The 14574-nt window shown below is 39.8% G+C and overlaps 1 protein-coding gene across 1 annotated transcript in view; it reads right to left on the bottom strand.

Annotated features, from left to right (window-relative positions):
• The window catches only part of LOC124616766 (basic salivary proline-rich protein 1-like), a 270539-nt gene that overhangs the window by 56683 nt on the left and 199282 nt on the right, over positions 1-14574 (bottom strand). Inside the window, exon 3 of the mRNA XM_047145152.1 lies at positions 10688-10836. Coding sequence (XP_047001108.1) covers positions 10688-10835 — 148 coding nt within the window. The 5' untranslated portion in view covers position 10836. The remainder of the gene's footprint in view (positions 1-10687; positions 10837-14574) is intronic.

The raw sequence follows: 14574 nt of genomic DNA, 5'->3' as shown, positions 1-14574 counted from the left end.
TCAGCTTTTAAAACTGTTGCATCACAAAAATACAGCAACTTAGCATGAACCTTTGTTACTCATTGTCCCAATTGCATTACCAAGCAGGGTCGCTTCCTTTTCTGGAATGAACCCAAGTGTCGTTGAAATCCAGACGCCAGCATTAAAGTAATATCATTCCATTTCACTGCTTTAATTTCAAAGTTCAGTTACAGTATTCATAGCTGGCTACAGTATTTAGATTACACAAGCTGAAATTAAGAGTGCGAGTTTTGTTACCATATTTTAGCTTACCTGTGACTGCAGCTCAGCTTGGTACGACTAAATCTTACTGTTGTTAATTGTTCAGAATCATTTAATTCAAGTTCAAAGTTAAATCTCTTATTTCTAAATTGCGTAGATTCAAGTAGCTATTGAAATGATTGTTGAGATAGCCCAAGACTAACTTTATTTTATTGAATTTCGTAGTGCTTCAGAAACAAAGTTCGCTACTAATTTCAGTCACGAAATTAACTTTCAGTATTCCGGTTTTATTAATTCTTTTGCTAAATTAATTGGGAGTGTAGCGAAATTTATTACTTCTGACAAACTTTCAGTTTTCACACAACACGTGTCAACCTTCAGTTGCCACGCTTTTAGTGCTAATTATATGTGCATTAATCTTCCATTTTCAGTTATTATAGTAGTTGCCCATAGGACTGGCGACCGTGATTTTCCCCAAATCTCAGATATCTAACTAACGCCTGTTAATTGTTAACGTAACGACCGCCCATTTACTGTCTTTATAAACTTTACCCCTTTTCAAAATTAATTTCCACCAATTTCATTTGCATTTTTCCTTTCATTTACATGTAACACTTCCTCCCTCTTTACCGACAGGTTAACTTCGGTGACGATTGCTTTTCCCAAATTTCCATTAGGTACGCGCGGTTTAATTTTTCACTGTCATTAAGGTCGATAAGTGAGGGGGAGGTTACAACTAATGTCAAAGCGATGCTCCTTAAAACGAGAAAAGCGTTGTCTTGCCGTGCTCTGTCCAGTGGCATTATCCCCATACACGGCGTAAAATGTGTCTGTCTGCCTCCGCAGCTGTCACTCCTCTATTGAAATCAAACAGAAGAATATGTCGGAACTGTTGCGATTTCTCCACTTGGCACTACATTTTCTAGCGTTCACAGCTCTACTCAGTATCTCCAAACGACAAAATGACAATATGCAAACTCAAATAGCAACAGTGAATTACAAATAAAAAATGAAAATCGATAAATAAACCCGTAGCAACCGCAATACCAACATGCAAAACAAAATAGCTACAAACTTATGAACCAACCTAATATGTAAGGCAGTGCAAGTTGTGGATCTTCCGATATTAATGCAGCCTTTGTCAGACAAGAATAATACCAGTTATACGTGATTGTTTCATGATTATCTTCCTCGTTTTGCTCCTCACGATAGTGAGCAGTTAGTGGGGTCTGATATCTTGTTTCAGAGTACAGGAATCAAACCTGTGTTGAGCGTGAGTGTAATACAATCATTTTAACTTTTCCAAAAGTACTTAAGTTTCGGAGAAGGCTCCGCACTTCAGTAACAAAAACATTCTTGGTGACGTGTACAAGTGGCATGTCTATGGATCCTGCTACTTGTTGATGTGGATAACCGAAGGTAATAGATACCGACTTGCAAAGCTTCCATAGTAAATTCGCAGTAATTGTTACAAGAGGTATTGATACAACGGAATTGTTATTGAAACGGTTAACGTTTAACGTTTTTATGTACTGTACTTCAGCTGTGTTGCTCTTAATTCTTTGGAGGGTTTGAATTTTAATTATGAGATGATTTTAAGGTGCCGGTCAGCGTGAACAATATCGTAATCATATTAGTTGTACGTGACTGGCAGATTTACCTGGTCCAGTTCTTTAAAAAAATAGTTTCTGGTAGACTGCTGATTACAACGATCTTACTTGTCAAATTTCAGTAGTGTTTCTTGTCTTTTTTTAAAAAACATAATTTATAATAAAGTAATGATAATAAAGATATTCTTTCTTGAATTTTAGCAGAGGTTCTCGTCTTTTCTTTAAATTAATTCAGGTAAATTTGTAATGATAAGATTATATTCTACAACAGTTATTGTACTTCAAGGAGCACATGAAATTTTACTGGTTTTTTAAGAGAAGGTTGTGTGTCGATCTTTCTTCCTAATCTGCTACTGCCAGTAGCGTCTGGTCTGAGAATCGCCACATCTAACATATTAAAGACTATGCCTTTACTACCGACTGTAGACAAGTTCACAATACTACAACTATAATATTTATCTTACGTATTACAACACTGACAACTGAATCACAGCCAACAGCAATTTTATGCGATGTCTCTCAGAAGAAATGTTTTGATATTGCTCTCTAGTACTGCTGCAGACACACACATCACACGCTGTAATACGGCTCGTTTGGAGTTTGTATGTATGAGAATGTGCTGAAAAGTAATGCCATAAAATTTTGTATGTGAAAGCTGCTAAAGCTTATTAAATAAAGCTAATTAACATCCTACGTCTTTATTCTTCATGTATACATATCTGCAAGCTCTGCCACTAGAGGGATTTGAATTGTAGCGTGTAGCTTGGCGGTGTGTAACGTAATCCAGTTTCGAATTCCAAGAGTTCGTACACATATAGAGCACTCCTTCCTTCAGGATGACAATGCAGCGATGTCTGGAACAATCCGACGCCTTGGGTTCGCTGTCATCTATCATCAACCATGCAGTCCCGACGTGGTTTCATCCAGTTTTCACCTATTTTCCAAACCTTCGAGGACTTCACTTTGGTAGTGATTGAGCGGCGTAAGCAGAGGTGAGATTGTGGCTCCAACAACAAAATCAAACATTCAGCAGTGACGGTATCTCGTTGAGAAATGTATTCGTCGCCAACGTGACTAAGTTGAGAAATGAATATGTAGACATGAAAAATACAGATGTAGAATGTTAATAAAGTTTATTTTACTTAAAAAGTTTTGAGAGTTTTCACGTGAAAAATTCAGAGACGTTACATTTCAACATGCCCTCGTATGTCTAGCGACGAGAAGTGCCAAGTTCCACCAACATTGATTTCCTTGGCGGTGATGATCATGCGCACTGTGTAACAGCAGGACTGTGACGACTTTACCATGAGCCTGCTGGGACGTGATAAGTGACGCGTACAATCCAAAAGGATATTTAAACTAGGTTCCTGTCTCCGTACGTTCCTTTTAATGTCGATTTTGAGTGAAAAATTGTCAAATTCTTGTAATCACTATAAATTAAAGCCTCATCTCGTAATGGGACTGGTCAGGGCTAGATTTCATTGCTAGTAAATAACACGATACACTATTTCAGTAACTAGAACGATGCTTAATACTACAAATCCAACTTATTACAGGTTTATTTATAACTAGCCTGACATGTAAATCAAGTACACAAATGTATCAATATGAAATATCTGTGTAAATTGTGCCTACATTCGGATGTTGTTAATTCAAAAGTAATGCGCATATTACGCCATTTTTTAACAACTACATCTACAAGGCTACCCTTCAAAGCGCACTTAAATGCCAGATGGTTCATCGAATCACCTTCACAATAATTCTCTGCTATTCCGCTCTTGAACAGTGCCCGGAGAAACGAGCATCTATATCTCCCCGTGCGAGCTCTGATTTCTCTTATTTTATTAAGATGATTGTTTCTCCCAATGTAGGTCGGCCTCAAAACATTTTTGCATCCCGAGAACAAAGCAGGAGATTGAAATTTCGAGAGCAGATCCCTCCGCCACGCGAAACGCCATTTGATTTGATGATGTCATCTATTTCTCGATAAAACAAAACATAGTTTCCTTCTTTGAACTTTCTCGGTGTACATCGTTAATCCTATCTGGTAAGGATCCCACGCCACGCAGCACTATTTCAGAAAAGGACGGACAAGCGTAGTGTGCGGAGTCTCTTTAGTAGATGTGTTGCATCTTCCAAGTGGTCTACCGATAAAAGACAGTCATTGGTTCGCCTTACGCACAACATTTTCTAAGTTTCTTTCAACTCAATTTGTTCGTAATTGTAATTCCTAGATATTTAATTGAATTTGGGGCCTTTAGATTTCATTGATTTTTCAAGTAACCGAAGTGTAACGGATTCCTTTTAGCACTCATATGGATGACTTCACACTTTTCATTATTTAGGGTCAATTGCCAATTTTGGCATCATTACCTTGGGAATTTCCAGAAAGCACTTCTGTTTTACTCCATAACTCTCCGTCGTTTACTAACTGTGGCTTCTCCGACAGGAAATCACGAAGAGGTACGGTGTCAAAAGCCTTCTGGAAAACTAGAAATACGGAATAAATTTGAAATCCCTTGTCAATAGCATTCAACATTTCCTGTGAGTGAAGAGCTAGTTGTGTTTCACAAGAACGATTTTTTCTAAATCCGTATTGACTGTGTGTCAGTAGACGGTTCTCTTCGAGGTAATTCATAATGTTCGAACATAATGTATGTTCCAGAATCCTGTTTCATATCGATGGTAATGATATGGACCTGTAATTTAGTAGATTACTCCATATTGCCTTTATTGATTGTTATGTATGTACCTATTGTGTCAGCATTCTCTGAAAGGAACCTAATAGGTATGGAGTCTGGAAAGAAAGACTTGCTTTTATTGAGTGATTTTAGTTGCTTCACAACTCTGGGGATATCTACTTCTAAGTTATTCATGATGGCAGCTGTACTTGATTCGAATTCTGGAATGTTTACCTCGTCTTCTTTGGTGAAGGAATTTGGGAAGCCTGTGTTTAGCAACTCCGTTTTAATAGCACTGTCATCGATAGTATTTCCATTGTTATCACTCAGGACAGGCATTAATCGTGTCTTGCCGCTAGCATATTTTACATACAACCAGAATCTCTTTGGATTTTCTGCCAGTTTTCGAGACGAATTTCACTGCGGAAACTATTACAAGTATTCAAGTCCACGCTAAATTTCGAACTTCTGTAAAAGATCGCGAATCTAGGGAATTTTGCGTTCGTTTGCATTTAGTTTGCTTCTTTCGTTGTTTCTGCAACAGAAGTCTGACACATTTTGTGTACCATGGAGGACCAGCTCGTTCTTTTATTAATTCACTTGGTACCGGGATAACTCTTTCAGTTGCTGTCGATAATATTTCTTTGCATTGAAGCCGCATCTGGTCAACATTTACATTGTTAATTAGGAAGGAGTGAAGATTATCTCTCAGGACGGTGTGAAGCGAATTTTTATTTCCTTGTTTGAACAGCTACATTTTTCCTTTATTTTTAGAGGATTTAGGAGTCACGGTATTCAGTATCGCTACACAACGCTGAGTTCACTAACACCTGTACCCGTTTTGATGATCGTTATTGGCTCAGGATTATTTGTTGTTACAGTTTAAGTGTGTTTTCACAACCGTTCACTGTTCGAGTGGGCTCGTAAACTAACTCCTAGAAATAATTATCAGAAAACGCGTTTTATGCTACCTCCGGACTTAAAACATATATTTTCGACAACATATCGAGGGTAAATTGAAGTCACCAATAACTATAGTTCTATGAATCCGATACGCGTTTGAAATTATACTCAAACACCCTTCGAATGTTTCATAAATTGTATCATCTGAGCTGGGAGGTTGATAAAAGGATCCAATCATTATTTTATTCCGGTTGTCAATGACCTCTACCCATACTAACTCACAGGGACTGTGTATTTCAATTTCGCTACAAGATAAACTACTTCTAGCAGTATCAAAGACGCCTCTGTCAACTGTATTTAGCCTATATTTTCTGAATATCGTTAGGTCTTTTGCAAAAAATTTCTGCTGAACTAGGCGCTTCAGTCTGAAACCGCGCGACCGCTACGGTCGCAGGTTCGAATCCTGCCACTGGCATGGATGTGTGTGATGTCCTTAGGTTAGTTAGGTTTAAGTAGTTCTAAGTTGTATGGACTGATGACCTCAGAAGTTAAGTCCCACAGTGCTCAGAGCGATTTGAACCATTTTTTATCCACAAGGTCATTTGCGTATATTGTGAATAGCAACGGTCCTACGACATTCCCGTGCAGCACACCTGAAATCACTCTTACTCCGGATGACTTCCCTCCATTGAGAATAACATGCTACGCTCTGTTATCTAGGAACTCTTCAATCCTATCACACAATTGGTCTCATAGTCCATATGCTCTTACTTTGTTGATTACACGACTGTGGGGAACTGTATCAAACGCCTTGCGGAAGTCAAGAAACACGGCATCTACCTGGGAACCCGTGTCTATGGTCCTCTGAGTCTCGTGGACGAATAGCGCGAGCTGGGTTTCACACGATTGTCTTTTTCGAAACCCATGCTGGTTCCTCCACAGTAGATTTCTAGTCTCCAGAAAAGTCTGGGTAATATCTTCAACGCTTTATTTAAGACCAAAAAAAAGGCCGGCCGCTGTGGCCGAGCTGTTCTAGGCGCTTCAGTCCAGAAGCGCGCGGCTGCTACGGTCGCAGGTTCGAATCCTGCCTCGGGCACGGATGTGTGTGATGTCCTTAGGTTAGTCAGGTTAAAGTAGTTCTAAGTCTAGAGGACTGATGGCCTCAAATGTTAAGTCCCATAGTGCTTAGAGCCATTTGAACCATTTGAACAAAAAACAGAAATAAAGAAGGGGCACACCACGGAGGGATTATCCGAATAGGACCGAGGTCGGTAGATGCGATGTACATGTACAGACGAACAAAATTTAAATATTAGCAGTGTAGGATAATTTATTCAAGAGAAACAGCTTCATAAAGTGAGCAAGTCAATAGCGTTCGGATCACCTCTGGCACCTATGCAAGCAGTTACTCGGATTGGCAGTGATTGACAGAGCTGTTGGATATCCTCTTGATCGTCAAAATCCCAACGTGGTTGGAGGGCGCTGCCAATAATGCTCCAAACGTTGTCAATTGGGAAGAGGTCTGGCGACCTTGCTGGTCGAATTGGAGTTCGGCAAGCACAAAGGCAAGCAGTACAAACTCTCACCTTGTGCGGGAGAGCATTATCTCTAGACGCGTTTTCGGTCATCAAGGTTCAGTTCGAAGCGGGACTCATCACTGAAGACAATTCTACGAGGTGCAATCAAGTTCTAAGGCCTCCGACTTTTTTTCTAATTAACTACTCACCCGAAATCGATGAAACTGGCGTTACTTCTCGACGTAATCGCCCTGCAGGCGTACACATGTTTCACAACGCTGACGCCATGATTCCATGGCAGCGGCGAAGGCTTCTTTAGGAGTCTGTTTTGACCACCGGAAAATCTCTGAGGGAATAGCAGCACGGCTGGTGAATGTGCGGCCACGGAGAGTGTCTTTCATTGTTGGAAAAAACCAAAAGTCACTAGGAGCCAGGTCAGGTGAGTAGGGAGCATGAGGAATCACTTCAAGGTTGTTATCACGAAGAAACTGTTGCGTAACTTTAGCTCGATGTGCGGGTGCGTTGTCTTGGTGAAACAGCACACGCGCAGCCCTTCCCGGACGTTTCTGTTGCAGTGCAGGAAGGAATTTGTTCTTCAAAACATTTTCGTAGGATGCACCTGTTACCGTAGTGCCCTTTGGAATGCAATGGGTAAGGATTACTCCCTCGCTGTCCCAGAACATGGACACCATCATTTTTTCAGCACTGGCGGTTACCCGAAATTTTTTTGGTGGCGGTGAATCTGTGTGCTTCTATTGAGCTGACTCGCGCTTTGTTTCTGGATTGAAAAATGGCATCCACGTCTCATCCATTGTCACAACCGACGAAAAGAAAGTCCCATTCGTGGTGTCGTTGCGCGTCAACATTGCTTGGCAACATGCCACACGGGCAGCCATATGGTCGTCCGTCAGCACTCGTGGCACCCACCTGGATGACACTTTTCGCATTTTCGGGTCGTCATGCAGGATTGTGTGTACAGAACACACAGAAATGCTAATTCTGGAGGCGATCTGTTCAACGGTCATCCGGTGATCCCTCAAAACAATTCTCTCCACTTTCTCGATCATGTCGTGAGACCGGCTTGTGCGAGCCCGAGGTTGTTTCGGTTTGTTGTCACACAATGTTCTGCCTTCATTAAACTGTCGCACCCACGAACGCACTTTCGACACATCCATAACTCCATCACCACATATCTCCCTCAACTGTCGATGAATTTCAATTGGTTTCACATCACGAAAATACAGAAAGCGAATGATTGCACGCTGTTCAAGGAAGGAAAACGTCGCCATTTTAAGTATTTAAAACAGTTCTCATTCTCGCCGCTGGCGGTAAAATTCCATCTGCCGTACGGTGCTGCCATCTCTGGGACGTATTGACAATGAACGCGGCCTCATTTTAAAACAATGCGCATGTTTCTATCTCTTTCCAGTCCAAAGAAAAAAATCGGAGGCCTTAGAACCTGAATTCACCTCACACTCCAATCTATGAGAGTACAGGCGGAAGACATGTCTGGAAATGCCCCAAACAGCGATGGAATACGAGCGTGTCTGTTGCCCGTCATACGGCCAGAGAACCAGGAATACCATTTTTTTTCATAGCAGGACCCCTTTGGTTGTCATCCATAGCACCTTTAGAGCACAGCGATAAGTCGACGATATTTTTGTTGCCCTTCATAGCAAGCCGACCTTGGCTTGCAATGCAGCAAAATAACGCCGGCCCACAGATGGCGAGAGTTTGTACTGCTTGCCAAACTTCGGATCTATCACCAGTTGAGAATGTTTAGATAAGGCTGTCAAACCACGTCGGGATTTTGACGATATAATGCTCCAATTGGACAGAATCTGTCACAATGGCAAGATGTACCTCAGGAATACATTCAACAATATCAATCAATGCCAAGCCAAATAACTGCTTGTTTCAGGGTCAGAGGTGGACCAATGCGGTATTGACTTGAACTATTTCTAGAGCTTTCTCTTTAATAAATCATCCAATTTTTCGGAAATTGTAATCATTTGTTTGGAAGATGTGAAAATTACCGAACTATTAGGTTAATAAGTCATGGGTGCAAAATACTAACGCGAATTCTTTACAGACGAATGGAAAAACTGATAGAAGCCGACCCTGGGGAAGATCAGTCTAGATTCTGTAGAAATGGTGGAACACGTGAGACAGTACTGACCCTACGACTTATCTTAGAAGGTTGATTAAGGAAAGGCAAACCTACGTTTCTAGCATTTGTAGACTTAGAGAAAGCTTTTAACAATGTTGACTAGAATACTCTCTTTCAAATTCTGAAGGCGGCAGGGGTAAAATAAAGGGAGCGAGAGGCTATTTACAATTAGTACAGAAACCAGATGGTAGTTATAAGAGTCGAGGGCATGAAAGGGAAGCAGTGGTTAGGAAAGGAGTGAGACAGGGCTGTAGCCTATCCCCGAGGTTATTCAATCAGTACGTTGAGGAAGCAGTAAAGAAAACAAAAGATAAATTCGGAGTAGGAATTAAAATCCATGGAGAAGAAATAAATAATTCGATAATTTGCCAGCGACATTGTAATTCCCTCAGAGACAGCAGAGGACCTGGAAGAGCAGTTGAACGGAATGGTCAGTGTCTTGAAAGGAGGATTTAAGAACATCAATAAAAGCAAAACGAGGATAATGGAATGGAGTCGAATTAAGTGGGGTGATGCTGAGGAAATTAGATTAGGTAATGAGACACTTAAAGTAGTAAATGAGTTATGCTATTTGGGGAGGAAAATAACTGTTGATGGTCGAAGTAGAGAGGATATAAAATGTAGACTGGCAATGGCAAGGAAAGCGTTTCTGAAGAAGAGGAATTTGTTAACATCGAGTATAGATTTAAGTGTCAGGAAGTCGTTTCTGAAAGTATTTGTATGGAGTGTAGCCATGTATGGAAGTGAAACGTGGACGATAAATAATTTGGACAAGGAGAGAATAGAAGCTTTCGAAGTGTTGCGCTACAGAAGAATGGTGAAGATTAGATGGGTAGACCACGTAACTAATGAGGAGGTACTAAATAAAATTGGGGAGAAGAGGAATTTGTGGCACAACTTGACTAGTGGAAGGGATAGATCGGTAGGACATGTTCTGAGGCACCAAGGGTTTACCAATTTAGTACTGGAGGGAAGTGCGGAGGGTAAAAGTCATAGAGGGAGTCCAAGGGATGAATACACTAAGCACATTGAGAAGGATATAGGTTTCAGTAGTTACTGGGAGATGAAGAAGCTTGCACAGGATTGAGTAGCATGGAGAGTTGCATAAAACCAGTGTAAAGATCACAACAACAACAACAACAACAGCAACAACATATGTACATCACATCTACCGATTTATGTCCCATTCGGATGATTCCTTTGTGGTGCGCCGTTATTCTTTTTTTGTCTTAGTGTGTCTGCTACTACATTACGATATGCTGCACAGCGGTACTGAAATTACACCATTACAATATCCTACTCAACGACATTGAGACAGCTTTGCGGCACGTCCACTACTTAACACAGCGTGCTCACGCTGGCTGGACGAGTGCACATTTCTTGTTTACTGTTGTTAGTTCAAGATGCCACCGTAGCTACGGCGCTGGCGTCGGCTATACGTCGGGAATAAAATCATCAGAACTTTTTGAATACCATTTTACAAAACGTTCGTAGGATGAACAGGTGGCATTATTAACATGACAATTACGAAGTGCAGTACAGATCGATGGCAAAGGCAGGTGGGCGGGTGAGAAAGGAACTCACGGGAGGAGAGGTTTCCGCGCGCCGCCCTGGCCCTGGTGGCAGCTGCCTCGTCCTCCATGCGCCTGCGGATGAAGTAGACCTTGCAGCAGGAGAAGCAGATGGACAGGCACAGGAAGGTCGCCAGCGCCACGCCCAGCACCGGCCACATCCTGCAACACGAGTGTGGTTTCAGTAATATCTTACTAGAAGAAAACAAAGGGTGTCATTACGTAACACTTCAGCAGTAGGCAATCAGACATCATCTGACTGGGAAGAAATTACATGTGGTGTTCCCCAAGGTTCCATACTAGGTCTACTACTGTTTCTTGTGTATATTAATGACCTGTCATCTGTTACATTACCAGATGCCATGTATGTCTTATTTGCAGATGAAACAAATATTGCAATAAACAGTAAATTAAATTTAAATTTAGAAAGGGCAGCTAATCAAATTTTTACTGACAAGTGGTTCATAGCCAATTCACTACCATTAAACTTCGAAAAGACCCACTATATGCAGTTCAGAACCTTCAAGAGATTTCCTTCTGGTGTGTGTATAAAATATGATGACATGGAAATAGGAGAAGTTGAGAGTGTAAAATTCTTGGGATTACAACTTGATGATAAATTCAGGTGGGAGCAACATAGACCTACTAACGAACTGCTAAAGCGCCTAAACAAGTCTGTGTTTGCAATGCGAATGATGTCAGACATAGGAGATATTAATATTGAAAAACTGGCATATTTTGCTTATTTTCACTCCATTATGTCACATGGTATCATATTTTGGGGTAACTCCACCAACAGAGAAAAATTTTTTAGAGTACAGAAGCCTATAATAAGAGTAATGAGTAGTGTAAATCCAAGAACATCATGTCGAAACATATTCAAAGAATTGGGCATATTAATCACAGCTTGTCAGTATATTTATTCCTTAATGAAGTTTGTTGTAAATAATACATCTCTTTTTCCAACTAACTGCTTAGTACACAGTATCAATACTAGGAATAAGAACAATATAGATAAAGATTTAAAATCACTTACTCTTGCCCAGAAAGGAGTCCAGTATTCAGCAATGCATATTTTCAATAAGTTACCAGCAACCATTAAGGGGCTCCGGAACGCCCTGTACTTGCAATGTTAAAATAACGCTTATAAATTACATCTTTCCTCACAAAGTATTTGAGGTAGGAAGTTGAACTTTTTACAGATTATTTATTGGAATATGGGCTACAACTTAACACAGGGATTTTACAAAATTTTAGTTCAGTTATTAAAGATGATTTTTTTCAATTGTAATGAAAATTCACAACATTTTTTTGCAATTTTTTATTTATATATTCAAAAATATACAGTTTTTTGGAAAAAGGCTGTGTTAAATTATGCAGAAGCTACTGTGTAACATTTACTGAAAGTTTAAAACAAATATGTTTGGAAGATCCTTAGAAAACATGTAATTAGTATGAGAAAATAAAAGTTTTGGGAATCGAGCGACAAAGATTGGATTAACTTTTTAGCGCATTCCAGGCCCACAGGATGGATTATCTTCATCCTCTGCAAACTCCTCCTCCAGCTTCCTCTTGTTCCTCCTCCTGTTTCCTCTTGCTTGTATTTCTAGACTCTTTACAGCCCTTTCTGCAGCCCGAAGGCATTCCTTGTCTAAAGCAAGCATCGCTCGTACCCTGTTAGAACCTATCTTCATTCCCATATTTCTAAATACCTTGCACCTTACAATGTTGCCATCATTGAAAGTCGCAACAGCATCATACACACCAAAGTGAAGTGTTTCTATTCCAACAAATACAGTCTTGGGGATTCTCGACCATATAACACTATTTACACTTTCATTGGGGTTTTGAATTTTTCCGTGAATACACTTTTTCAACAGTAGGTGTTGCTAAGACTCTGAAAATAGGTTTTATCACCTCCATTATTGCATGAGGCAGACAATGCTTATGAGTGTACACTTCACCAGTTAGCAATCCTTTGTTATATTTACACCAACTGTCTTCTTCTTTGGGACACAAGCTATGTTGGGGATTTTCATCGGTTGAAGAAGTATGAAAAAAAAAGAGCCCAAACAGCCTTCTTCATTTCGTCGACACTTTGTGTATTTTGCCTAATAGCCATTCCATAATAGTTCAGTATTTTGTCAATTACACTGTCAGTTAACCTTCCCTTCCCATCCAACCCTTTACCATCACTGAGTTTTTGTTTTGTGTACGAAGCTTTCAGTCGCCGAAGTCTTGTTCCCATTCGCTTCTGTACGTGTCCAATACACTCAAATTTCTGCACTATAACATCATCACCATAGGGCTTCAGTCCTTGAACATGTTTGAAACTTTTATAATCACCGTCACCAAGGTAATTAACATATCGCACTTTATCACACGCCTCAGAACGCTGGAATATACTGGCAACACCAGCCACTTCCATTCCTCCACTACTGCTACTATAGTTAGCTTTGCAATTATTTTCATGCGTACCTTCATATTTTTGTGGACATCTACAATACTTTGATATTACTGCTACATCTAAAACTTTCCCTGTATACATACTGGTGGTAGATACTACACCATGAAGAGATGTGTGTCCCCGTTTATGCCAGGTACCATCGAATGCTGCAGTCAAATCTCTGTTACCATTATTTTCCATTACAGCCTCTTTCACAGCGTTCTTCATAGATTCTATACAGACATCTTCTACTTTAGACCCTATTAATTTATTATAGGTCGTAAACTTGGTTGGGGGATTTGGAAGATTCATGATGCCACAGAAAATTGCACCTGCAGTAGCACCCTTACCAACTGAACGCAAGGAATAAACAAATCTAATGTTGTGTTCGTAGATTTTGCTACCATTTTCTTCAGTTGCAGTTACTGCAACACTGTTCCAAAAGGTGGTCATGTATGAACACTTATCACATTTCAGTTGTATTTCACTAGCAAGTCCTACGTGCTTTATTATGGAGAGTTCCAGACCAACTTCACTACAATGAATACATCTTACACAGTTTGAAAAAATTCCTTTGAGAACCGACATATCAAATATTTCATTCACATCCGATTCGCCCATAAAACATTCATAGGTTTCACTCATTGAACCAAGCTTCTTCTGTGAAGTATTTTCTTTCCCACTTTGACTGCTATTGCAGGTGTACTTGAGAGGTTAGGTTCACTCACTTGGTTATCGTCTTTATTGTTTACAGTAATAACACATACCTTTGGCTTTCCAACATTTCTCCTTTTCTTAAAAGCCTTCAGAGGATTTCTAATAACTTTACTTTTACTCATTATTATACTTCAACAAAACAGAGACTCAAGAAACAGAATTAATTACGAATATTTTCGAGATAACGACAGAGTAAATAAACATGAAACAATCGACAATCACACCAGCGATATATATTGAACCATCACAGGTTAACCACAACACATACTTTATCTCACATCACTAAAATGTACCTGATGAACACGGACGTTAATAATAACACCATTTGACAGCAGCTTAACAGCGCCACAGTGGGTCACGCCCATGTAGAACACATTTCAAAAAAAATTTAAAAATAGTTGTAGTCTTCGGAATTGAATAAATTATATATCTATTAAAAGGTAATAGTCTGCAGATTCAGAAAACGCAAAAAAGTAAAAATTGAACTTTTCATGATTTTGAGCCTTTTCGGAGCCCCTTAAGATGTTAGTTTCAGACAAGGCACAATTTAAACATAATTTAAAGCATTTTTGGTGGCCAACTCCTTCTATTCCATCCACGCGTTTCTCAACAAGTGCAGGAGACCATTTTAATTAAAATTTATTATACTTTAATTTTTGACAATACTTGGTTGTAATAGCCAAGAAACTAGCAAATGTCTGAATGATGGATTTAATGACAGCAGATGTAAGTATTAA

Source organism: Schistocerca americana, chromosome 5 (assembly GCF_021461395.2).
Source record: "Schistocerca americana isolate TAMUIC-IGC-003095 chromosome 5, iqSchAmer2.1, whole genome shotgun sequence".
Taxonomy (NCBI): domain Eukaryota; kingdom Metazoa; phylum Arthropoda; class Insecta; order Orthoptera; family Acrididae; genus Schistocerca; species Schistocerca americana.
Note: the sequence above shows the minus strand (reverse complement) of the source record. Positions and strands in the feature narration are given on the sequence as shown.